At 32.3% G+C, this 26,877-nt stretch overlaps 3 protein-coding genes and 1 non-coding gene across 5 annotated transcripts; 3 read left to right on the top strand and 1 right to left on the bottom strand.

Annotated features, from left to right (window-relative positions):
- Window positions 1–4,516: 4,516 nt before the first annotated feature.
- LOC107482708 (uncharacterized) lies at window positions 4,517–10,095 on the top strand. The gene is made up of 8 exons (XM_016103251.3): window positions 4,517–4,736; window positions 5,385–5,771; window positions 6,138–6,258; window positions 8,074–8,389; window positions 8,888–8,960; window positions 9,093–9,183; window positions 9,259–9,338; window positions 9,813–10,095. Exons 1-8 carry the CDS (start codon window positions 4,683–4,685, stop codon window positions 9,948–9,950), a joined length of 1,260 nt encoding a protein of 419 aa, XP_015958737.1. The 5' UTR covers window positions 4,517–4,682; the 3' UTR covers window positions 9,951–10,095.
- Window positions 10,096–11,598: 1,503 nt separating this feature from the next.
- Window positions 11,599–15,772, top strand: LOC107482568 (uncharacterized). Of its 2 annotated transcripts, XM_016103098.3 has the most exons (7): window positions 11,599–12,141; window positions 12,557–12,706; window positions 13,831–13,971; window positions 14,051–14,125; window positions 14,280–14,393; window positions 14,504–14,997; window positions 15,118–15,772. In XM_016103098.3, the coding sequence occupies exons 1-7, from the start codon at window positions 11,649–11,651 to the stop codon at window positions 15,748–15,750; spliced, it is 2,100 nt and encodes a 699-aa protein (XP_015958584.1). In that variant the 5' UTR covers window positions 11,599–11,648; the 3' UTR covers window positions 15,751–15,772. The 2 variants fall into 2 exon arrangements, with proteins under 2 accessions (XP_015958584.1, XP_052116929.1); XM_052260969.1 differs by lacking the exon at window positions 12,557–12,706.
- A 232-nt stretch (window positions 15,773–16,004) lies between these two features.
- Window positions 16,005–21,365, bottom strand: LOC107482711 (uncharacterized). Its single transcript, XM_016103253.3, has 8 exons — window positions 21,203–21,365; window positions 20,620–21,021; window positions 18,086–20,349; window positions 17,731–18,000; window positions 17,010–17,090; window positions 16,544–16,655; window positions 16,394–16,460; window positions 16,005–16,202 (listed from the first exon to the last, which is right to left on the bottom strand). Exons 1-8 carry the CDS (start codon window positions 21,321–21,323, stop codon window positions 16,106–16,108), a joined length of 3,414 nt encoding a protein of 1,137 aa, XP_015958739.1. The 5' UTR covers window positions 21,324–21,365; the 3' UTR covers window positions 16,005–16,105.
- A 120-nt stretch (window positions 21,366–21,485) lies between these two features.
- Window positions 21,486–21,557, top strand: TRNAP-AGG (transfer RNA proline (anticodon AGG)). Its single transcript has one exon. It is a non-coding gene; the product is annotated as a tRNA-Pro (tRNA).
- The last annotated feature ends 5,320 nt before the right edge of the window (window positions 21,558–26,877 follow it).

The raw sequence follows: 26,877 nt of genomic DNA, 5'->3' as shown, positions 1-26,877 counted from the left end.
GGACCTGAATCTTAGCGTTGGGTCAGGGTATGAAGAATAGTATACTTAAGTTAACTATGTGCTACAAAAAAAAAGTTAACTATGTGCTAAATATTTATTATAATATTTTCAAATGTAAATTGTCTTAAATACTATTAAATTAATGATTTTTATATGTATATTTTTTTTTTCCAAAGATAGCTTATATTTGTTACTTGAAAGTTATTTAACAAAGTAATAAATCTATCTCTTGATCTATGTTATTAAAAAATTATTGAATAATAAAACGTGCACATTATTCCCTCTTCTAGTACAAGTACCGCAGTAGAAGAGATGGACTCATCCGATTCACTCTTAATTGACTTTGATGAACTATTTTTTGTATAGCTTTGAGTGTCCACACAAGCATGGAGGATTGTTTTAATCACACATAACCTTCCCCACTAATGAATTTTCAACTATATTATTATATTATGTATATGTAAAAAATTTATTATAATTAAGAAGGAGTATAATTAACAAAAGGGCTTTGAAATGAATGACGTAATGAGGGCGTCATCTTTTCAGGTAACAAAAAGAATCTGGAAATTTCTAACTCATTTATCTTTGTACTTAAACCTAATTAACACATCCATGTCACTACACGTATGATTTTGACAAGTGATAATGCTAATTACCGGTGATTATGGATCTTCCATGATCTCTTCAAATCATTCATAATGGTAAATCTTAGTGTAGCTTGGTACACAAGGGCACATTAAGCATGTGATTAGGGATAAATAAGTCTAAGCAAATATGGTAATGACACTCACATAACCATTATATACAAATTAAAGCACTATGAACTCACCTTAATTATGATTTGACACCAAAGCGTCGGCAGTTCCTTGGGTGCAGTTTGCATTATTAAACTTTGTCATATCCCTAATCATCAACATATAAACTTATTTTACTAAATTCAATGTTTTTAAAATTTTAATTAAAAATTTATATATTTTCATAAAATTTACCACTTGTTCTTCATATCTTAAAATTTTTATGTGGATAATATTTTTCTCTCTATCAAAAATAGTGAGAGATAGATAAAGAGAAATATGTCACTGCCAATGAATTATTGTATGTACAAGACGAAATTTAAATTTTTAACACTTATTTAAGCAGATTAATAAACTAACCACTAGACTAATTCAAATTTGTTAAAAATAATAAAATTGAAAATCTAAATACTTTTTTTATTGATATTTATTTTGGCCAACTTATGTTTGAAAAAGACAGTAATTAATTAAACTTAAAACACAAGCTAAATATATGTGCAAGGCATAAGAAACGTGTGTAATTTACATTCATGCACTGAAATTACCCCTCATCCAATTCAAAACCAACTACCTTAACTTATAGCTATTAGCTACACACGACTCTAAAAATCAATGACTGATGATGTCAGATGTGACTTCAACAAATCTTACCAACAAACATAGTTTGAACAAATCATTATTTTCTTTAATAAATAAATTAAATTTGCATCATAAATAGTACTATATGAGTAGTACCCTTCAACTAGCGAGTGCTGCAAACCATTCATAAAACATACAAATAATGTGTTATGTGTATATAGCTGCTGCTCTTTTTTACTCTGAAGAAGAATAACATCATATCAAATATCAAAGTAAGTAGATCAAATGAATGTTAATATGATGATGGATTTGTCACCTTCTTTGCTGATTGAGGATACTGCAGATTCTGAGGGAGATACTATAGGATTCTTTATCACTCTTTGCCCTGTTGAAGCTACTAATAATGATGATGCTGAATCTTGCACATCTGACAACAATGATCATCATAATGATTCACATATGTGTATTTCATCAAAAGAAATGAAATTCTCTTCTTCATCGCCTGATTTCCTTGTTGATGATGATGAAGAAGTGGAATCAATCAAAGTTAATGTGAATGAAGTGGAAGACAAAGTGTTTTGGGAAATCTGTATTGCCGTGGGCTATCCATTATAAAACGTTATACATAGTCGTGCAATTACAACTATTTTTTTTATGACCATTCACGTGGTTAATATAAAAAGATAGTTATTTTTGCTAATGTGACGTTATGTGATTGAATATACATGTAAAATGATTTTACACTCAGAGTCTATCAAAAAAAAATTCTTAGTTAAATACTTAAATCATTCCTAACGTTTTGTAAATATAAGTGATCATGTTATATACAGAGACCAAAGCATAGCCCATGTTATTAATTTACCTTTTTTCCTTGTTTCAGGTATGTATTCACCATTATTATTTGTCTCATTTTCGTTTTTCAGATCAATCTTTTTCAATTAAGAATGTATTATTATATATCATATACATGTTGTATAATAATTGCTGTTTATTAATATTGTTTAGGAATTATTGCATTTGGTTCTCCAAGCTTGACTCAGGAAAATATCTCTACTCTCTGATCTCTTCATCTTTTGTTCTACAATTAACTAAATTAACATCAATTCACTACCTTAAAGATTTGTGATAAAATAATACAGAGGTTTTTTAGATTAGAACTAAAAACAAAAACCTTTAAAGAAAGCAGTATTTCTTTTCTATTTTCTATTTTCTCAACTTTTTTTTCAACATCCCTATAGTTAAACAAATTTGCATTGATTTTTTTTTCATTTTGTTGGGCCTTGTTGGGCCGAGGAATTTAAAATTGGTTTACAAAAAATGGCGTTTTGCAGTTATAACTTGCAGTTATAACTTATGTGGTAGAGAAATACACAGTGGGCCTGGCCCATTATGAAATATCAGAAGTTATATATATATATATATATAAAAGATATTGTATCCATTGGAGTACTTAGAATTGGGAGTTGTCCAATCTACCGACAAAAAAAAAGATATTGTATCTAGACAAAAAAAAAAAACATTGAATCGTCCAAAAAAAAGAAGATATTGTATTATTAATTTATTATCAAGAAAAGAAAAAGAAATACCAGAAAAAATAATCAAGAAAAGAAAAAGATATTGTATTATTGTATATACTCTGCAATAAAAAAAATGTAAATGTAATAGAAAAACCAAGTTGAGGAATAAAGGTCTTACGGGTTATGATGAACACATTTAGCTTTTCTATGAAGCAAAAGCAAAACGTTTTACATTGGCGAAACCATGTATGAAAATTGACAAATTGGAAGCAACTTGGAAGCATCACAGGGAGAAAGTCCTGCCTATGATGTGACAATATTCCATGAAAAGAAAAACCTCTTTTTTATTATTATTATTTTTTTAAAGTTACCAAAGTAAGATTGCATAAAGCAAACAAATCAAACTCACAAGTAGGAGTGAAAAAAAAAATCTGTTAACACATAATTATATATATAAATAATTTTTTATTATTAATAAAATTATAAAATATTTTAAATTTATTATATTTAATTATAAATATTTTTATATATTTTAAATATGATATATTAAATATGATATATTACATACAAATATTTTATTAAAAAATAATTTTTTAATAATATTTTTATTTTTATAAAAAAAATTAGCAAGTCTTTTAACAGATTTTAGGTCAGGTCAAGTTGAATAATAGACTAAATTTTGTACTTTAAAAAAAATTTATAACTGAGTCAGATTCAAGCCAATTAGCTATATAATAAGTCATGTCTATTAAAAATAAAGTCTAATCTGACCTGACTTGTTTCTACTTCTATTCACAAGTTAACTTAATTCACCATTTAATTAACAAAAAAAACCTTATTTTTCACTTTCATTTTAAACAATCAAATATTTAAAAAATAATAAAAAAATTAATCTACAATAATCTAAAAAGTATTTTATTTTATATTTCTTATTTTATATTTTTAATTATTATTGAAATAATTGAATAATATTAAATATATAAATATATACAATATTAAGTTAAATAAAATAATGTTAAGTTATTATTTTTCTAATATTATTAATTTAAGAGTTAGAGAGAAATAAATTATTTTAACCGGTTTGATACTTATTTTTTGTGAACATATTTTTTTCCTAAAAAAATAGTAAATGAAATGATTTAACATTTAACAATATAAGTTAGAAAAAAATTCAAATGTACTGTTATATTGGTATTTTAATAATTTTTGACGGTTCATTTTAATAACAAAAAATATATATAATATATATAAGTAAGATCAACTATTAAAAATTCCTGATACACTACACTAGTATGACAGTACATTTGAAAATCTTCTTATAAGTTATACACTTGTTTAAAGAGAGATGACCACATTGAAAAATCCATATTTGAGTGAAAGGGACCGTACATTACAATATACAGTGAGTGAGTGACACACTCACTCGTGTAGTATACGGTACAACTACCTCTATCTGTATTCTGAAGCTTCATTATTTATTTATATAATTATATTAAATATTCATATATTATTATTATACTATTGTTTTAAACAACAACATTCATTAATTAATGACAATGTTGTGCGTGTTAAAAAAAAGAAAAAGAAAAAAGATAAATCATACCTCAATTGCTTCTTACACAACGACCGTGGTCTTCTTCAGATTACTTTTTGCTTACTAAATTATCTCTGTTGGATTTTATTCTTTATTCTTCGGTTTTTTTTTTTTCCTGTTTATTTTTTTTATTTTTTATTTTTTTGTGGGTATTTCAAAGTTCCAACTTTTATTGTGAGATCTTTGGTGCTGCCTATAATGCAAGCAGCTCAAGCAGCAGCCACTGATGAAGTCTCTGAGATTTCACCCCAGGTTTCTATTCTCATGATTCATCTCTAAATCTGTGTAAAATTCTATGCTTTTAAACTTTATAAATTTATCACTTGATCTTGAGATGTGTGTGTGTCAGTGTGTGTATTTTGATTGAATTGAAGTTAAGCCGTTACGGCGTTTCTCAATTTGAGCATATTCTGTGCCTACTTAAGCCTAGGTTTTTATTTGTTTCCTGAATTGTGCATGATTGGAATGTAGTTTTGATTGTTGTTCATATGCCTTTTAATTGTAACTGCTTCTGGAGGTCCTTGAATTTGAGATATGAGTTCTAGCTGACAATGTAGTTTGTGAAGAATTTTGGAAGATGTCAATTTTCTTCTTAACTTTATTAGATTGTATCTTGTTGTTTTTTGCTCTATAAGTCACCACTAAGGAATTTATTGATTTTGTTCATGTGAGTTTCGACATTGATGGTTTATTCAACTTCCGGATCCAGATCCTCTCTGTGAAACAAGTTAATTTCTGAAAACAATTTGAGGATTATCATTCTATTTTTGTTGGCATGCTATCTCTTGAAGTGCTTGCATTTTAGTTATTGCATTTGTTGTTATATTATCTGTGGTGCTTTGGCATATTATGCCAAATTGTTGGGACTAAATTGCTTGAAATTGTCCCTGTTACTTGCAGATTAACCATTGTTCGAACAAAGAAGTTTCAGATAATAGACCAAGTGGGAAACGTCCTGATATTTCACTTCAAGTTCCACCTAGACCTGTAGGGTTCGGCAGTGGAAGGGCTTTGGACCATTCTCAAAGTTTCTCCAAAGGGATATCATCATCAAGAGGTTTTTTGCGGGCATTGAGCTTGAAAAGAAAAGCTAATGTAACAGATGGCGAAAGAAGCTGCCTCCTTAATTCAGACTCGAAGACATCTGCGGACAGTTCTAATATGGATTCGATATCCGACGCTGCATGGAAAAGATGCACTTCTCTTCCTGTTACTCCTGCATCAAATCTGTCTCCTTCGGTTTCAACACCTGTTTCTGCAAGGACTTATACTGAACAGAAGCAACATGTAATGTCCTTTTATTTCATTGTGATGCATTGCTTATGGATTCTCTAAAATAAAATTAATGTGAGTTATACCTCTAACTTGGACTATGGAAAGGTTGAATTCATAGGTTAAAATTAAATCATCTGTATTCTGTAACATTACATTGTGTGAAACCTGTTATCAGAGAAAAGAAAGGAAATACTAGAATATTCAGATATGTTATTTTCAACAAGGTTTTAAAGGAATACTTGAAAGCTTACTGACTCGAACTCATGTTTAGAGCTTTCTAAAGCATATGATACAACAACAGTTGCATGAACTAAGGTTTACCCCATCTTTAGGAACTGTATTTATATTTTCAAATGGCTGTTGTTAACTTTTGTGCAGAAAGATGTTGGTCGTTCCAAGGTTTCAAGGTCCCTTTCTGTACCTGGGAGAAATGTTGTTATTGTAAGATCCATCTCCTTCTCTACCCGTAGTGAACAGGATCAGCAAGATACAAATGATGGTATGTTTCCTCTAAGGCCTCACTAAAGTCATATATACTTTATGTACTTCCAGTTTCGTAGTCCTACTTTTCTATTTTTAAATTCACAGTGAAGAAATCTAATCCATTTTCCAAGCTTTACATTTCAAGCAGAAAATGGGTTAATCAGTGTTTATTATTCCACCTAGTGTTGTGGTTCCTGTCATCATCCTTTTATGGGTTAGAAATTATCTCAACTAGAAAGAGACATGCGCATTGTGCGGATGGTAAATTAATGATAATATATAATAGATATTAAAAAGGTTATGTTTTGTGGAACTAAATTAAATATGTGTACACTAAAATTAAATTTGAAAGGTGTTTTGTTTAAAATAATTTGTAGTACAAAACATTTGGATGTTGGAGTTGTACAAAATGACATTTTTATTTGATAATTTGATTTTTGCATTTGTTTTAGTTGATGGATTTAATCTTCTTATGTGGCGCTCGTCTTCTTTTTTTTTATTGGTTATTGTTAGAATTATTGCTTTCTTCTTTCTGTCGAGGTTCTTGTGAAGACATATTCTTTATGAATTGTTGAGTTGTATGCACTTTCTATTATGTTGTTTGTTCCATCTTTGCATGTATGTTTTTTTTCCAAAGATGTGTCTTGAATTTGTATGATTTTCTTTCTTCTTAATCTCTTGATGTAGTTTTCCAATGACATCTAAAATAAAAAGAACAAAAATTTGTAGATTTTTTTTGAATAAGTTATTTTTAATAAGAATAATTGAAATAGTATAAAATAAAATTACCTGTTGGTATTATTTTTTACCTACTTTGTCAGACAATGTCTCAAGTGACGCAAATTTAAAATAGTCTTAGAAAATGTTCAAAATTGGATCTTTAATTTCTTTCACAACAATTGTGACTAAAAAGTTTGCTTTCATTATATTTTTAATAATGAATAGCATATTAAAAGAAGTATAATTTTAACGATATTAAAATACAATTATATATAAAGTATTATAAAATAATATAAAAAGTATAAAAAGCAAAAATAATTAAAGTTTTTTCGTAAATTCAATTTAAAAATATAATAAATATGTTTGTTTTGTACCTTTTCTTCTAATATAATCATTTCTAAGCAAAAAGACTCTTCTTCATTTGTAGGTATTAATGTTTTCCATAGATGAACCACGCGAACTTTGATAAACTAATTGTCTTTTTGTTTGGTGATATTGTCCAAAGAATGATGCTACATTGAGTAAGTTTGAGATGTTGTGTAGTTCAAAAATAATTTTTTTGTGCTAAATTTGATGTCATTTGAAGAAATAGTGATAAGAGACTTATACAAGTAGTTCAAATAGTATGGAATTTGAATATTTGTAACGTAAAATTTATTATGATTAATAATATTATTATTACATTCGTAATATGAATGTTTATTATATTTAATGAGTTATTTATAGAAATTAATAAATTAATTATTATTTGGCAAAAATTGAGTGGTTGATTCTAATATTTTGCCAAATAAGCAATATTGCTGACATGGCATTAGTAGAAGAAAAAGATGTTTTAAAAGTAATGTGGGTAAACTTATGTATCTACTTTTATATATTAAAAATAGATAGATTGGTTGCCAGTGTTTGAAAATGTTGTATGTTGATAATAGACAAAATGACAGCCACTTTTATGAGTACGAGTCTATCACACTGCTGGGATATTTTACTTGGTTCCTAAGTTGTTGTCTCGTTAGTAACATTTTAGTTAGAGTGCCAATTTTTAGCTTATTGTCACTTTAAATCTTCTACAAAATAGTTTAACACACTAAGACCATTTTTATTGGTCAATCAGATCAGATAACTCCCGTGCCACCAGAAGGTGCTGATGATGAAGAAATTCCTGAAGAGGAAGCAGTGTGCAGGATATGTCTTGATGTCTGCGATGAAAGAAATACCTTGAAAATGGAATGCAGTTGCAAAGGTGACCTGAGATTGGTGCATGAAGAATGTGCAATAAAATGGTTTAGCACAAAGGGAAATAAGAAATGTGAAGTATGTGGGCACGAGGTTCAGAATTTACCCGTAACTTTGCTTCGTGTTTCCAGCTCTATTCAACGGCAAAATAGACAAGTGCAGGGTCAACTAAACTCAAGTTCAGAGTCAATAAAGTAATCTGAAAATCTATGCTCTCAAATTAAGTTATCTGTTATTTCTGTTCTTATAAATGGCAACCTTAGACATTACCCGTTTTAGGTTTCCTTGTTTTCTGCAAGTTTTTCAAATCCCATATACCATGGGTTCAGTTTTAGATATATAATGAATCTTAAACTTTCTCCTAGAATTTAATCGTGGAGGGGAGCTGGTCTTTGGCCCGGGCATAGTCCATTCTTCAAGCCCAAAGGGCTCTTGCATTAGGGTGAATTGGTCCTTGAGAGTTACTTATTCTCAGAGTTGATTTTTGTATGTCTTGAAATAATATTTTCAATCATAATTAATATTGCTGCTAAGATAGTTCAGTTTGGAAACTCATTCGGGATAAATTTGAGTTATGTGCATTCCCAAACATTTAATCATTCAAATATTCCAGTTCTAGTCTTTTCCAAATAAGTTACTTAAATTTATTAATATTATTATTATTTGCTTGACCCTTGATTTCCATTTTTCAGTGCCTGGCAAGACTTTGTGGTGCTCGTCCTGATAAGCACAATATGCTACTTTTTCTTCATTGAACAGCTACTGGTATGCCTACATCTTTTAAGAGAATACTATAAGTGAACTTCTAACCCCTTAGATAGAGTCCAGAATACATTATGTTCATAGTCTAGTAAATATATATGTGTATTTTATTTGATTCTATGTTCCTTTTTGTAGCTTCCTGAGTTGAAGACTCAAGCCATCATAATAGCAGCACCATTTGCCTTTACATTGGGCCTCCTGGCATCTATTTTTGCAGTCATCCTTGGTAAAAACTCAGATCTTCAGACTGAAATTGGTTTATTGTTGAACGTTAATTTAATTTTACCTGTGTTATGTGCAGCAATTAGAGAGTATATATGGACATATGCTGCTCTTGAGTTCGCTCTTGTGGCTATAACCGTGCATCTGTTTTATACCATGGTGAGTTAGAATGTTCATATTTTTGGTAATAATTTCCTAGTAATATTGGCTGGATTGACAAATGAAATGCCTACTAATGGCTAAAACTCTTGCCTTGCTATATTTCTTGGGTTGCAGTAATGAAAGTGTTATATTTTGTAGAAAAGACTGCATTTATTTGTATTTAGTTATCCTATGGTCTCTAATGGTGCATGCTTGTCTTTTAAAATAATGTAGTTACAGTACTGTTTAAGACAAGGGCAAAAGAGGGGGGAAGAAATTGTAAAAGCCTTTGCTTTGGTGCCAAAATGGGATGAAGAGATTTGTTGAATGCATAATGCATATAGATGATAGAATAGCAAGTGATGTTTTCTGATTTATAACCTGTATACATTTTGCATGTAAGAAGTTACAACATTATGTTTAGGTAAAATTTTTAACTTTTACAGTGTACCTATGATGTGCTAAATAAAGCTTTGTGACCTTTTGTTGCAGTTGCATTTGAAGGCCATCTATGCAATACTACTTTCATCAGTTTTGGGTTTTGGAATTGCTATGAGCCTCAACTATTTATATATCCAATATGTTACTTGGAGACTTCAGGTCTCTCATAGTGATAACCTTCCAGTTTGAATCTCCTAAGAAGTGAATCAGCTTCATGGATTTTCTATGTACCTAAATGACATGATGACCTTCAAGATTTTATTTTAAACTTTTGTTGTAGTAGTATTATTACCTGTTGGACCTTTACCATATGATATATTTGTTGCTAAATAAATCTCATGAAGTGTATATTCAGGAAAGTAAGAGAATCAAAATGTTAACTTGTTTCTAACTCAAGGTTATCAAACTCTAGAATTTGGCTAAACTAGATTTAGATCCGCACAATATGTGAAAAACTAATATTATAAACTTTTTGTATAAATTATTTTAGATAACTAAAATGATAATAGAGGAATTTTGAATAATAGAATAATATTTTAATAATTAGCATCAATAATTAATTAATAAATAGAATTAATTAGTTATAAAATAATCTACATAGCTGTTAAAACAAATATAATAAGTTTTATAGTATATTACACTGATAATATTTTATATATATATATTGAAGTATTTGCTTAAGTAATATTTTTAACTCTTAAAATAAAACATTATATCATAGTAAATTTTGTAGTATAATAAAAATTAATTCTATCAATCTATATATATGTGTATAAAAGTATTTGTTTAAGTACAATTTTTAATACATAGGATAGTATTTTAATAAATAGAATTAATTAATGATAAATAAATAATATGACATTTTTTTCTTAGAAAATAAACTAATAATGGTATTAAATTTATTATTAATTAGGAGATAATACTAGATAATGTCATTAAATGAGAAAGGGTAATAAAAAAATTAATTTAAAATTCTATAAAATTATAACTGACAAAAAAACTTGTGTCACAATAGAATAAGTAGAAGAAATATCATTTTTTATTTACAAGAAAATATAGGTATCAACTTTTATATAGATAGATAGATAGATTTGTGGAGTTTAGGAAAATTTGAATCATCAAATTCAACTTGTAACCTTGATTTAAGGAAGGGATCTAAACACAACAATTTACAAGTTAATTTGATGGTATTGATATGTCAGAGTGGGTTGGATGCAACTATAAAAGTTTAGAAAAGCAAATCTAGCTACATGTTTTCTTCAATTTCCCCCCAGTTCTTTTTCAGAAATAAATAATAACTTTGAAGTACCTAATTCAACATAAATATAACGATCTTAACAAGTATGTGCCACTTTTACAATAACTAATAAACTTTAATCAACTTAGACATGTTTAAAGTACATTGGAATATATTTCCTTCATGACAGCAAAATGCTTATCTTGCAGAGAAAGAAATGGAAGTTTTTCTGTTATAGCAGAAACAAATGGACTAAAGCAAGTTGATAATATATGAAATTCAGGAAAGACATGCATTGCTTTTGATATTATGCAGGAATATGTACTGTAAATGTCCACTGTATTAATATAAAACCTTATTTCTTATCATGCTTCCACTTCTTCTTTACTTGTTCAGTTTATATTCTCACCAAATTTTTGGGACTAGTTGAATTCCATGTGCTTTAATTGCAATATATAGTGTCTTTGCTTCCTCCTGGATGCTAACTTAGAAATCATTATTTAACAAATAGGAAAATCAATATTATAATAATAAGCAAAGGGACTGCATGTATATATGTAACTTTAACATAACCTTTGTTAAGCTTGTTGATATTGATAATATACTACAACTTAGAGGGACATAGATAGGTTATTTTGACACCAGAAAAAATGGAGCAGAATTCTGAGGTTGAAAATTTGTTTCGTTATGCCACTAAGGGTCAGATTAGAGAGGTCTTAGAGGTTTATGAGAAGAACCAATTGACATTAGAAGCAAAGATAACAAGAGCAGAAGATACAGTGTTACACATTGCTGTTTATGTAGGCCAAACCAATTTTGTGACAACCCTTTTGGATAATATCACAGAAGAAGTGTGTCTTGCAATCTTAAAGTTGCAGAACTCAAAGGGAAACACTCCTCTGCATCTTGCAGCTGAGCTTGGAAATATGGAAACTTGCTACAATATAGCTAGAAGGGACCCTAAACTCATTTCTTGGCGCAACTTCCAAGGCGAGACGCCGCTCTTCTTGGCAGCGATTCATGGTAAGAAGGATGCATTCTTTTGTCTCTATGGCCACCAACAAAACAAAGATGACTACTCACTTTGCAGAAAGAACAATGGAAATACCATTCTTCATTGCACCATCTCAAGTGAATATTTTGGTTAGTGTCTCATGCATTGTCATCAATTTTGTCATGTTTGATCATATTAACTATTGTTAGTTATGCATACTCATTTTGATTTTATTAATCAACATACTAAAATTAAATATCATTTATGTATTCATTTGGTTACCTAACTTTTTGGTACTCCAAAATCTAGATACATTTTTGTTAATTATATCACAGCTAACACTTGTATAACTAAGATCCAAACTTGATCCACACTTGTTAAATGGTGATCCACATTATCGAACTCTCGAGTTAACTCGTAAATGCTCAAGTCAAGTTTGATAACATTGGATATACCGATATCAACTAGTATATTATTTATACACATCATGTTAAAAACATTTCATGATCATATCTAGCACTTGTATTTGATTGAATATATTTAAAGTTTTGATGAATTTGACAGGATTGGCACTTAAAATAATTGACTTGTACCCAAACCTTGCGGATTCTGTAAACCAGGATGGATGGTCACCTCTGCATATCCTTGCCATGAAGCCTAATTGTTTCAAAAGCAGCACCAGGATGGAGTTTTTAGATCGCTTTGTCTATAATTGTGAGAACACTTACGTTCTTACACACTTCTATACTATTTTGTTTCTTTATCAAAACTAACATGATTTTAAGAATCTTAAGCATTTCTTTTCTACTTTTAAAATTCTTAATGGCTTTAATATTCCATATTTAAAATGAATTTTTTCACATAATGTTTAGACCTTATTTGTTCCATATTTACATATATAATAAATTAGAAATAAAAATATAGAAGATTAAATTTAAATGTACGTCTGATGTGAATTTCTTTGATTAAATTCATCAATAGAATAATTAAAATCTACCATTGTTAAGGCTGTGTTTGTTTCTAAGAACAGGACAAAACAAGACACTGAGAATAAGACATAAAAAACAAAGACATAAAATTTTATGTTCTTGCATCCTATTTTGGTAATAAATTAGAACAAATTATAAAAATCTAATTTATTCTCATTTTTTTCATTCAAAAAATTTGAGACGAAAAATATAATAATAAAAAATATAATTATAAAAAATTAACAAGAATAATAAAAGAAAAACTAAAAAATAAGTTATGTCCCTTATTAATATTTTCGTGTCCTTCCTATTACGATGGACACAAAATACACTAATAAGTATTCCTAAACACATTGTCTCTGTAAACAAACGCAGCCTAACATACAAGTTCTCCTATTTGTCTACAAGTAAATTTTCTAGCCATAACATGGATTACCTACCTTTATTCTAATCATAGTAACTTGAGTGAGACCCACTCAATGTTCGAAAAAATAAATCAATTATACTATATAGTATATTTTAATAAGTGTTTTACTATTTAGAGATTGATTAGATAATATATAAACTAATATTAAATTTGAAGTGTTTTATATTAAAAATATTTTACAGAATATTTATTTGACAATTTGTATATAATTTTGTATAATTATTCAACTAAAATATTATACAAATTATAGTTCATTGTTTTAGGGATTTGAATTCATTTATATTTTTATATCAGAATTATACAAAACTACATCTTTTCATTCTTTAGTTTGTAAATAATTAAAAAAAAAGTTAGAAAAAAAATGAACGAGAATGAAAACATAAAAAAGTAATATAAAATTATGAAATTTAGTTTTCCTCTCTAATAAACCGCGATGCTGTCAGGTTTGATTGTTGATGATGTCAGCGAGGAAGCAAATGAAATACATAACAATCGGAGAGATCAGCAGAAAACTAAGTATCCAATGAACTACAAGACATGCATGAGCTTTGTGTCTTTGTTTATGCGTGCAGCTAAAGCTCTGAGTGAGTTAATCAACCATGTCTAGTATATGCATATGCCAAGTTTAACTGTACTAATTTGTCAATTTACACTATGACACAGCCTTTGGAAAACATAGTCATAAAGCTGAAACTGATGATGAAGAGAATTTCTCAAGAAAATCCTACATCAGATATGGTATTGATTACAGCAAATTTAATCTTTAACTAATCACAGTTTTTGTGGCTTGCATGTTAAATGTTACAGTTGCAGCTGGTTCAACTTTAGGTGTTTTTTTTTTTGGGCATTTTACACTCATTTCCTAACATCTAGTGTGTGTATACACATGCAGAGAAAGAGATGACAAAGAAAGAAACGAAATATAACCGGTTTCCACCAAATTGGGAAATCATTATCCGGATTCTAACAGTTACAATAAAGGCATTGCTACTTATCTGTGGTGTAGGTAATATATATATATCCACAAGTACTAGAGTTCTCATAAGTTGTTTCACAAGAAATTAAGAAAAAGAAAACAAGTTGCTACCCCTTTTTTCACTGAGTGGCAAATTGCAGGATCATCTTGGATAGACAAAATCCAAAGGAGGAAGGCGAGGCACATGTGGGCAAAACAAGTGATGAATGAACTGATTCAGCGCGCTTCATTATACAAGTACACATATAATGGAGGAACTCCTCAGGGAAAAGGGAAAACAGATAGTGGTATGCAGAATGGAATTTATGCAGAAAGGAGAACAGATTCACCTATATTGATTGCAGCAAAAATGGGAATAACTGAGATGGTTGAGAAGATCTTGGATATATTTCCAGTGGCTATACAGGATGTGGATTCCGATAACAAGAATGTTGTTCTTTTGGCTATAGAGAATCGGCAGCCCCATGTGTATAATATGTTGAATAAGTCTGACATAACCAAGGAGAGCGCATTTCGCCAAGTAGACAGCCAGGGTAACAGTGCATTGCACCTTGCTGCTACATATAGAAGCCATAAGCCTTGGCGTGTCCCTGGTGCTGCAATGCAAATGCAGTGGGAATATAAATGGTATAAGGTAATGCAAATTAGAATGTTGCTGGTCAGATAATATTATGTTTCATTGGCAAATAATAGTTTTAACAACAATTCAAAGTTGCATTGAAACAATGACTCATGATCCTTGTGGCTTTTGCAGCTTGTTAAGAACTCCATGCCTCCAAATTTCTATGAACGCTACAATAGGAAGGGGCAAACAGCAAAGCAAGTCTTTGTTAGTACACATGGGCAACTTGTGAAAGAAGGTGGTAAATGGCTCACCAAAACTGCAGAATCATGCTCAGTGGTTGCAGCACTTGTTGCAACTGTGGCATTCACAACCTCAACAGCTATACCAGGTGGTCCTGATCAAAACACTGGTATACCACTTCTAAGGGGTAGACCTGCATTCCACGTCTTTGCTGTAGCATCACTCATTGCACTCTGTTCCTCTGTCACATCCCTTGTTTTGTTTCTCTCAGTACTCACATCTCGGTTCCAAGAGAAGGATTTTGTTGTTGACTTGCCAAGAAAGCTTCTTGTGGGGCTGACAACACTCTTCGCATCGATAGCATCGGTGTTGATCTCATTCTGTGCAGGGCATTACTTCATCATTGAAGATGAACTGAAATATGCAGTTTTCCCCATATATGCTGCAACTTGTTTGCCTGTGTCATTTTTCGCACTAGTCCAACTCCCACTTTACATTGATCTGGCTTTGGCTATGCTTCGGAAGGTTCCTCAGCGCAGCTATAAGGTGTTGCCTAACTACTTACCTGACCATCATCATTAGCTAAAGATATTTATTTACTTTGTAATTTGATAAATGCTGAACAATAAACTATAGCTACTAGATAGGGTCCAGATCAGGAACTTCTGCTGTTAGATAGAGTTTAAGATGAACTGCAATGGATTTTCTTTAACTAAAAACAATACTAGTAATTCAATATACTAGTACATCTCATCGTGCATACACAACCCAGGTCCATGGTTACCACTGACATCGTCCGTTATGAGCATCACACAAAATTACAGCAGCAGGATGAAATATAAAGGGGCAACATCTATCCTACATAAAAAAAATGTTTGGAAAATAGTTACAAGACCTAAATTCTATACATGATCATAACAAAAATTAAGTTAAAAAGTTAAGTGCACTTTGTAACAGGAAGAAATGTTCTGTCATCTTTTCTCAGCCATATGCTGGAACGGGTTTTCTTCACCTGCTCTGCAAAGAGACAATGCCTGCAACCAAAAAGTGCATAAGAGGAATGAATTAATGAAATGCCATTTACAGGGACACATAATAATCATAAGACCCATCATATAGGGAACGTAATTTGTAGCAGTACATTAGTCATCAGAAGCAGAAAACATTTCTCCCACTAGAGAGATTTAAGTTGAATATACAAGAGCGGAAGAAACAAAAATCCAACCTTTCATAATCTAACTTCTGAATAACTATGCCATTCAACAATAGTTCTGAACTGTACACCATTACCCCTGCATGTGCAGAACATGTTATTTTTTATTTTGGCTTTTAGGCAGATTATAATTTTTTGAAGGTAATTGAGACAGATTCTAACCCTTTTCAAGAAAAGGCACACAAGAGGCATAATCTTCTTCACAGGATAGGATCAGTAGATCATCTAAGATTTTATTTTCCTTCAAAACAGATCTGCTGATCCTCTCCATTACCTACAAGAATTACAAGAAAAAGATATTAAGATGAATCAAGCCAAAGGTTGCAGTCAAAACATGGACTAGTTGAATTGCATGCATAGAAATGTCAACATATATTTCAGAAAAGAGGGTGGGGAAGAGGGAATAACCCACCAATTTCATGGTTAAAAATCATCAATGTACTCCAATAAGTATTAATAATAAAATGAAAAATTACAATTAAGTTATCAAGTAATTTCTTTGCCAGTGAGATAGAAACAAAAGAAAATTCACGGCAACAAGGAACTATCCAAATTCTAAAGACATTTTTTATCCCCTGACGACTTAGGGGTATAAACAAGGTAAATGCTTAAAGAGAGAGATTCATACCTGGCCCTGAACTGCCCCCACTAAAGTTGAAATAATCTCTTTACTAGGTTTAGTATTTGGGGTGATCAATACTCTTCGACCCTGCAGAAAGTAATGGTCATTTAGCAGGGGGAACAAGCCAAAAACTGCCTGTTTGTTTTTTAAATCTGATTAATTAAGCTTTTGTGTCTAGTGGGATAAGACTTTCTTGTTGTTGTTGTGCCTCCAAGTCTTCTGAAAGTTCAACTATGATTCACTTAATTTTGAAGTAATTATTTTAACCCATAAGCAATTTGTTTATATGGTTCAGTTACAAGGAATTAAGTCCCTTGTCAACCAGCAATAGGGGAACCTATACCTTTGCGGATGTGACACAAGCTTATTTATCAGAGTTGGCTTTTAATTTAATGACATGCCCTTGTTTGCAGGCAATGCTTTTATGCAGACAATGCAGCACAATGCCATGTCACAAATGATTGTCACACGAACAACTAAACAGGGGACTTTAACACTATCAAGTTGAAAACTATCGGGTCATGGCTATTGCAAGTAGAACTTGAAGGAAAAAATTGCTAGAGTTGTTCTAACATACACAAGTGCAGATGCATGCATGCCCACATACATAACCAACAGATATTTGTACAAAACAGTTAGAATAATAAGCTTGCTCAAATCTTAACTAGTGAACCACATGCATGAATTAATGGTTAAAAGACTTAATTGGTTCCATAGATTCATTCACCTCTAGAAGTGGATGCCGGGATGCACGGGCAAGTGACACTGGCATGCTGAAACCAAACTCCTTTTCCTTTTTTGCGTCCCTTAATATGTAATTTTTCTCATCAATAAAACAACTAGCTTGTCCGCAGCTCTCAATCCATAAGTGTGTGACCACTGGTTTGCCAAATGCAATAGCTTCTAACATATTCCTTGTACGTACAAATTGATCAGCTATGAAATGTGTTGCGTCTGCAATGGAGGATGCTACAGAAACGCTGAGTCGTGCTAAAATCTGTAATAAGTCCATAAACAAAATTAAACTAAAACCCGACTATGTTTCAGTAACACTGACAGTATCGAAGGTAAGACATCATTACCTTCTTCTGATGCTTAATAATATCTTCGTTTAAGTGGTTGCTGTACAGAATTCGAACATCAGTCATATCCCTCCTCTTCCTTGAATCTTTAGACGGAGTTGTTAATTCCGGGCTAACGGGACTCAAGTTACGGAGTTCTCTTTGGAGCTCCTTACGGAAAACTTTGTGAAGGCATGACCTTGAAAGATTTCCATTGCAAGATTGCTTGTAATAATCATCTCCCATACAAACAGGTGAAGCATCATTCATTGGTGTCTTACAATTAGCTGGCGTTGTCGCAGAAGCCAAGTCAGAGGATTTGTGACAATCTTCTGGCGACTCATCTGAATTGGTGACTTCAAAATTATTGCTAGACAACCGGACAGCTGCAATATTCTTTCCATACGATTTCAGATTTTCATCCTTCTCAGCTATAACATTACAATCAATAGGACTCCTAGAATGAATACTTGATTGTTTATTTCCAGCACTAGATTTTCCTTTGGGCGGCACAGATGATTTAGATGAATCTACTAAATTCTCAGATCCTTTATCATGATCAGAATACTTCCTAATCCTAAGTGATCTCCTTCTTCTAGGACAATCTAACGCATCCATTTCAATCTCATTGCTAATGCCTGCAGTACTTGCTTTTGGAGTAGAATTAGGATCCAGTGATTCATCTGCATGGAGGACAGTCCCATTAGTCTTCTCAAGGGAACCAATCCTACCACTAAATTGATTTACCGTTAAAGACTGTCTAGTTCTACGAGCGATTGGTGTACAATGATAAACCTCATCCTGTAAGTGCTTTTCATTAACTCTACTCCTTCCACTTGCTGTGTCATTGCTATCATGAATCTTTAATTCACCATGATCAAGTATTTTCAAAGCACCTGTTGATTTTCTTTGATCAACCATTGGAGACAAAACTCCTCTTCTTCCATTCTCATTAGCACCTGAGGTTTGTATGGCTTCTGCATTTAGCTTAGTCATCTTTGATCTTGTAACAATATTGCCCTTTTTGCACTGTCCGACTTCTGTACATTTCTTTGATAAACTTGAAGTTTGCAAATCTGACTTAACTTCAGCTTTCCTTTTCTTGTCAAACTGCCTTGAACTATCCCTAGATCCAACAGGATTGTGTTGACCTTTTGAACTGCTTCTAGTATTACAAATAGTATCATTAGCAAGAGATTCAGCACCACATAAAGATTCCATAGCCTCAGCAGCCATTTGAGTATCAAGACCTACATCCATCGTTTCTTGTACATCTGCATTAGCCTTGGGTTCCATCTCTCCTCTAGAACAATAGGCATCAAGCTGTTCACCCAACTCCTTAGCAAGGTTCCTTGTTATTCTTCTTGTTGCTTCCTCTACATTATTATCCCATACTCTCTGATTATGCCTCCCTAACCTTGAATCAGAGTGAACTGCACGAGTTTTCCTACTAGGGATATTTAACTTTTCCTCAGCATCTTTATCATTATTTGGCCTGCAGAATTTGGTCTTCTGGGATACTGGCAAAGATTTTGATCCACGAGTTTCACAATAAAAGAAGTCCTCCTTTCTTCTAAGGTATATGTCTCCCCCACCTTCATCCTCACGGCTATCATCCCAGTCAAAGACTGCAGCTTTTGCATCTTTGCCCCTATCAGTAACTCTCTTGGCCAAATTTTGTTGCCCTTTTCCATTGGCCACTGACTTTGATTTTTCCTCCACATTCTTAGCACAGTTAGCGGAAAGAGGCGTGGTGGTTGTTATTCTTGTAGTATTTTTAACACGGTTAGTATCTTGATCAAACTCCATGATATTATCGTGGAGAAACCTATCTACAAAATCAAGAGCATTAAGCTGCGACAACTCTCCAGGTTCTTGAGAGTTGACATAGCTTAACCCATCATGGCAGATAGGCAACTCATCCACTCCATCAAAATCATTGCTTTCAAGAGAAGGTTCATTAGTTTCAATGGGCAAAGCATCATTGAAAAGTTTCCTCACTGCTGAGCTAGCAACCTTGTCTGCATTTTTGTTCTTCTGTCCCTCTATCTCCATGCTGTATTTTGCACCACTGCATTCCCGATTAACTTCTTCAACTTTCCCATAACATCTGGGAAAGGATTCATCATTATCCTTTACAACCATATGCTCTTGACAAGACTGGCTATTGCCCATGTCAGAACTGGTCCCATTTGAAGTTTTTTTCGAAGCCACATTGCGAGCAGCTAAAGCAGCTTTCCTTAAAGATTCAACACGCAGATAAGTAAATCGTGGTGGCTTCAAACCTGTAATAAATAAAATAAACTTTACCAACGCAACCAAAAGAACAGTGACATTAAATTTATATACAAAACAGTGTAGAACAGGAGAAACAATGATACACCACACTTGTATACAACAAACAGCTGCCAATGAGGTTTCAGCTCAAAAAGGCATCAGCACCAAGACTCTAAGATCAGATTTGCGACAGTGATATCATATGCCTAATAATCCATCAAATGCCCCAAATATACACCAATGTTAATGTACCTAAAAGAAAAGTTCAAGGGGTTCACCTGAGCTGTTGAGTTCATTTTCAATAGAATCAATATTCCCAAACGATTTCTCATCAGAGAATCTTTCATGCTCTCCCTCCTGCTTGTTATACGCAGATTGACGATCACCACCGTCGGAGACATCCGCATCATCATCCACACCCTCTAAAACCTGAGTTCCATCTAAGCCTTCGACTTCACCTTCACCACCACTTTCAAATCCAACATCCCCTTCTTCATTCAGCAACTGTGTGCAGTCATCAACAAGAGCAGCACCGTCAAAATCATCCAACGGCTGAGTCTCACCTGCGAAATCCAACACCTGAGTCTCGCCTGCGAGGTTCATCGGCTCAGCTTCCATATTATCATCATCGCAATCATCAAAAGGCTCTGTGTCTTCAAAGTAGCGCGATTCATCATCACCTGAACACAGTAAAAATAAATCCCCAAAAATTGTCAAATTTAAACTTTTATTAAAAACAAAAAAAAACATAAATAAAACATTATATGGGAAAAAATGCGGTTAATGTAAACCAACAAATAGAGAAAAGAGTGAGCTTGAAGAGAGTAATGGAAGAAGTGAAGACGGAAAAAGAGAACCCACAAGAGGGAGAGTGAGGAATGTCGAGTGGCTGAGTATCAAGGAAGTCGAATTCTTCATGAATCGAAGTGTCTCTGCTGTATGTGTTGTTGTTCTTGTTCTTGTCTTCCCTAGAAGAAGCCATTGCTGCAAAATCTCTATTCAAATTAGGGCACAAAATGGTTCATCATCATCGAAAGAGAAGTGGAGCGCCAAGAATAAGGGTTCTGTGCCAAATTTTTTGGAGGGAAAAAATTGGCGGTTAGCTGATTAAATTAAAATTTTAATTGACGTAAGAATAAAGAAAGGGCATTTGGTCTAGTGGTATGATTCTCGCTTAGGGTGCGAGAGGTCCCGAGTTCAATTCTCGGAATGCCCCAATTCTAGTTTTCTCCTTTTTTATAAATTGATTGTGGTTATGGGCCGGTCTGTACATTGAATTAGGCAATGTATCGGTGAGAACATTCAAGGACTTCTCCCATAGTTTAAAATAGAAATTACTTAAATCAAATTAATAATTAATTAGATTTATTTAAATTTTTAACTTTGAATACTTTAAAATAGTTAGTAACATGTTATAAAACACACTGTGACCATACGCAGTTCTCACCACCACCGAAAAGAGTTGCAATCCAAGCTGATCGACGAAACTGCAATTGCCGCCAAGCCGTAACCCTCGCAAATGTTGCTGACTCGCGTCTCCTTTGCAGCCGCCGCAGCTAATGTGACATTCTTCCGGCTACTATCCCGCCACCGCATCGTATTTTGGTGATCCCTTATCGTGTCTTCCTTTTCGGCACCGCACATATAGCTGGAAACATAGAGTTGGATATATTTTTGGACAGAATGAATCACAAAAATTTGGTGGGTTTATATTTTTGTTAAATTCTTTTGGAAATAGCTAATTTGTGTTAAATATAAATTTCACGCGTTTATTTTGTATTGGTGATTAAAATTTTGTTTTTATGTAAAATATTTTTTTGTAAATTTATTAGTTGTTTCTTATTAATTAAGTCGGATGTTTATTTACTATGTATGTAGATGGATGTTTTTCATTTTGATGTGAATGTTTATTTAGGTATATCGTTGATATTTTTATTGATTTGCTTCGTGTTATATACACATGTTCTGCATGTTTCTCTTGTTATGTGATTTGGATTGGATTTAATTTAATGTTGCTTGAATTCAAGTTGTGTTTGAATTATGCCATTTAGATATAAGTGATTAAGTTATAAGATTTTGTTAAAAAACATTGTGAACATGGTGCTTATTATAAACTAAAATTTTACTAACACACTTAATTTTGTTTAAGTTGGTCATTTTCTTAAAATATAAATTAATAAATTATAAAATATATATCACTATTAAATTAAGTGTCTAATAAATGAGAAAATTAATGAGTATGTTAGAACTTGTAAGTTGTGATTCAATCTAAAATAGACTACATGTTCATTTTACTAGATAGACAGATAGTTATTTTCATTTTAATTTGGATGTTTATTTGATTTGGATTGAATTTAATATAATTTTGCCTGATTTTGCAATAATAGAATCATTCAAGTTGAAAAAAAAAAACAAAGCATCCATACGTTTGTGCCTGAAAAATATCACAGTGTGTCTCATAAAGAAATTCCAATTATTCAACAAATAAAACATATCAAAGAGGTTTCTACTATTTAAAATTTTTCGACTGTTGTTTTTCTCCCTTAACAACCTTTAGTTCATTGTATCATGGTCTTCGTGCTTAGTGGTATGAATGGTGTTCTCACCTCTTTATACTTGTTTCTTGGATGGTTGCGGCGCAAAGGTTCAGTTTGGTCTTCCAACACCTTTTGCATTTGATCAACCAATGAATTTTTAGGACCCAAAACGATGTCTAACATTAATTTCAATCTGAATGACTTTAGGATATCCTATATGGTAAATTTGGTTGCGAGTGAGAGGTTAGTAGCGTCAGTCAAATGTGTATTGCACGGAACATAAATCAGGTAGATTTATAAATTATTAAGAACTAACAAAGGGTTAGATTTCACACAATCCAAACTTTACAATCTAATTTAAAAACAAACATCTATCGAGTAATAGAACAACAATACATTTTAATTAGAAAAATATAATGAATGCATACTATTAAAACTGATTTAATTAGGTAAAATCAGGAACAACTAAATTAAGTCTGAACTAATTGTTTAATTAACTCCCAAGCTACATAGAAAATTAAGTCAGACACTATTGGTATTACCTGAATAAACATTCTCTTTTTTGAATTGCAATAATCATCTACATATATGCTAAAATGAATATTCTGCTTAGAAAAACCAATCAAATCATACACAGTAACATGGTGTAAATTAGTTGAAACCACATATCCACGTATGTAAAATAGTTTAAAAGAAGAATAAACAACCACTATTTCAACAAATTCAAATAACATCTCTTTAAAAAAGAATAAACATCCAACCTGATCCCTGTCCATTTTAAATTAGGATAAGGTGACCCCTCACAAAAGAAAATTACCCAAGCTGGTCTCTATCCATCCATAAATTAACCCATTACCCCCTCCTTTGTATCCCCCGTCCATAGTTGATGAAAAAATCTGATCTAACAGTTATCGGTGCTAATATAGACGTTAGTTCAAAGTTAAGTGTCAACGTGGATTAGGAGAAATGGACATGGTTCGATTTGTCCCCCTGTCACATTCAAAAACGGCGTTGTTTTTGGGTTAAAGAGGGACCACTTTTATTTGATCCAACCTTATCCCTACTATATGGACCACCTAATTAATTCCCTATTTGGGCCAAACTTCATCTCACTATCTGAGCCATAATTCACCTCGCCTGCTGGGTCCTGACTAGCTCTCTTCTTTGGTGATATCATTTTTTTTTTCTTCAATCTCTCATTCCTTCTCTATTCCTCACTATCTTCACTGCTATTTGTATCTTCATATCCCAGAGGAGTTAACTTGTATGACTCGTCTTCAGTTGTTTCATACCCTTCACTTGAGGATGATGAGTCACTCAAACTCCTCATCCACAACGTCAAGCACACTAACCGGATGATCAAAGTAGATGTAAATTTTCATTTGTCTCCTTATTTTTACTCTTATTATTCCTCATGTCATTTATCTCAGCATCACCCCTCATTACATGTAAGCCAGTCTTTAAGTCATGTGCCATACTATCAAAACAAAACATAGTATTGTACTCTGTGTAACCCAACCCCTTCAGTAACGCTTCAAAATCAAAGAAATTCACCAAATCAATGTCTAAAGGTGGTCATTTATTCACTTTTTCATCAACATAATTCAATTTACCCTGTGAATTCCTCTTAAAATATCCTCTATGATGAAAAACAGGAACTACTTCAAACTCATCCATCTGCAAATTACTATTACTAACCAAAATTCAGTTCATGACATTTTATCTCACTATGCCAGTGATCTAAACTACTGACAAGAAACATTATTTATTTAACAAATTAGTTAAAAACTTCAAATTCTATTCACGAAAACATTTTTAAAAAAGCATAACTAGGCAAACCATTTCAACATCATTGAATACTCCAGCACCAACATGCAATTTAAGAATATAGATTGAATATTGCTAATTTTTGGGATGGTCAAATTCGTTACTAACTTGAACGGCGACAAAAGCTACCTCCACTCCACGACGTCAGTGACTCCGTCCACTGCGCAGTTAGAAGCATTGTCCGAGTCCTTCTTAGCGGCCTTGTCAGCACCAACACTAGCTACTTCCACCACTATCTGTCATTTTGCGTGAAGAAGGTTACAAGGGTTTTGGTTATTCTGTAAATACGGGTTAGGATTTGGGAGGTTATGTGGGTGAGAACGATGTTTCCTCTTTCTTTAACCCAAAAACGTTGCGATTTTTGAATGTGACAGGGGGATAAATAAATTCCTATCCATTTCTCCTGATCTACATTGGCACTTAACTTTGAAATAACGTCCAGATCAGCATCGATAACTGACAGATCAGATTTTTCTATCAAGTATCGACATGGGATACAAGGGAGGGGGCACAATGGGTTATTTTATGGACGGACAGGGACCGGCATTGGTGACTTTTTTTGTGAGGGATCGCCTTGTCCTAATTTAAAATGGACAGGGATTAGATTAAGTGTTTACTCCATTAAAAAATAAGAAACAATATCAAGTTGAGCAGTAACTTTTCAACATCAATTCAACCAAGATCAAGTTGAGTAGTAACTTTTTTATCTTTTCTTTTAAAAACTACACATCCAAAATAAGAAACATATAGTATCGCAAAAAAAATGAAACTAAGCAAATCAGCAATAGTCACATTTTTTTTTCCGGTTACAACAAATTGTTCAAACATCTACAATAATTTACCAGAAGTAAAATCCACTAATTCAAACTAAAAGTAACATCCACTAATTTATAAAATAAATATCTAGTAACTAACTGAAAATAGAATTCAAGCTAAGGAATACTCAGAAATCAAGTTCAAGCAATTGAAGAATTCAAGCAAAAGTTCAAAAGAAATGGCAGGAAGAATAGTTATCAGGGATGTCGGAGACGGCTTAGGACTAATGGCGAGACGAATCTAGTTCTACGGTGAAAGCGATGGCATGAGATGGGTTATTCCAGTGGCCGACCGTGGCTGTACTGACGTCTATTTTCAACTGCGATGACGAGGGCACGAGGCAGACAAAGAGTCAGTGGGGGGATGGAGATGATACATCCCGACGACGGCGATGAAGAGGCGGCGACGCAGTGGAGATGTGACAGCGTAGCAACGGTGGAATGCAGTTTGGTTTTTTCTGCGTTTTAGGAGGCTGCGGTAAAAAAAAAAGGTGTAGGGTTTGGTGTGGGTGAAATTGGGTTATGCAGTAGTTCAAAGGTGAAAGTGAATTTTGGATTTGGGATGTTTTGACTGAATATTGGGCTTGAAAACGCGACCCGTTGTTCTCATTGTTCACCTAGCAGGATTATTTCCTAAATGTTCTATTTGTAGGGGTGACAACATATATCCGTACCCATCCCGATCCGCAGCAGATAGGGTAGGGTGTGGGTAGGAATGAACATTGAACCAATGACCTCTCACTAAATGCAAAAGATCCATAGCCACTAAGAGAAGATTATTAATTGATAATTTAATACTTTTTTACATAAAAATCAGTTTTATTTTAAATTATCACCAAGTTATATAATAATGTTACATATTTTTGGTAACCCGCGGGTTAAGAACAGTAGAGTTAGGGTTAGGTTCTATGAAGCACAGACACTTTTTTTTATTTGACATGTCAGCATATCAGACACATTTTAGACACGACATTCTTCGACACTCGTTCGACACGCGTGTTTTCTATGTCCAACTGTCTCTTAATAAAAAATAAAAAATATTCATCGGACACATTTAAATACCTCACGTGTCGGCGTGTCCAACCTTATTCTTAACATGTATTCTTGAAATGAGTTTATTATAATTTATCTAAAAATTTTTTATATTATATGTATATAACTTTATATCTTTTAAAAATTTTAAATTCGTGTATCTCTGTGTTTTGTGTCATGTTGTATTCTTATATCTATGTCAATGCATCATAGGTTGAGATATTCTCAATCTGCAAACAAAATAGAATTAAATTTATATAAAAATCTTAATTTATACGTAGAATTAGAGTTGGATACAATTTTTATACAACTTCATTTATTATCA

Source organism: Arachis duranensis, chromosome 4, assembly GCF_000817695.3.
Source record: "Arachis duranensis cultivar V14167 chromosome 4, aradu.V14167.gnm2.J7QH, whole genome shotgun sequence".
In the NCBI taxonomy this organism is placed as follows: domain Eukaryota; kingdom Viridiplantae; phylum Streptophyta; class Magnoliopsida; order Fabales; family Fabaceae; genus Arachis; species Arachis duranensis.
Note: the sequence above shows the minus strand (reverse complement) of the source record. Positions and strands in the feature narration are given on the sequence as shown.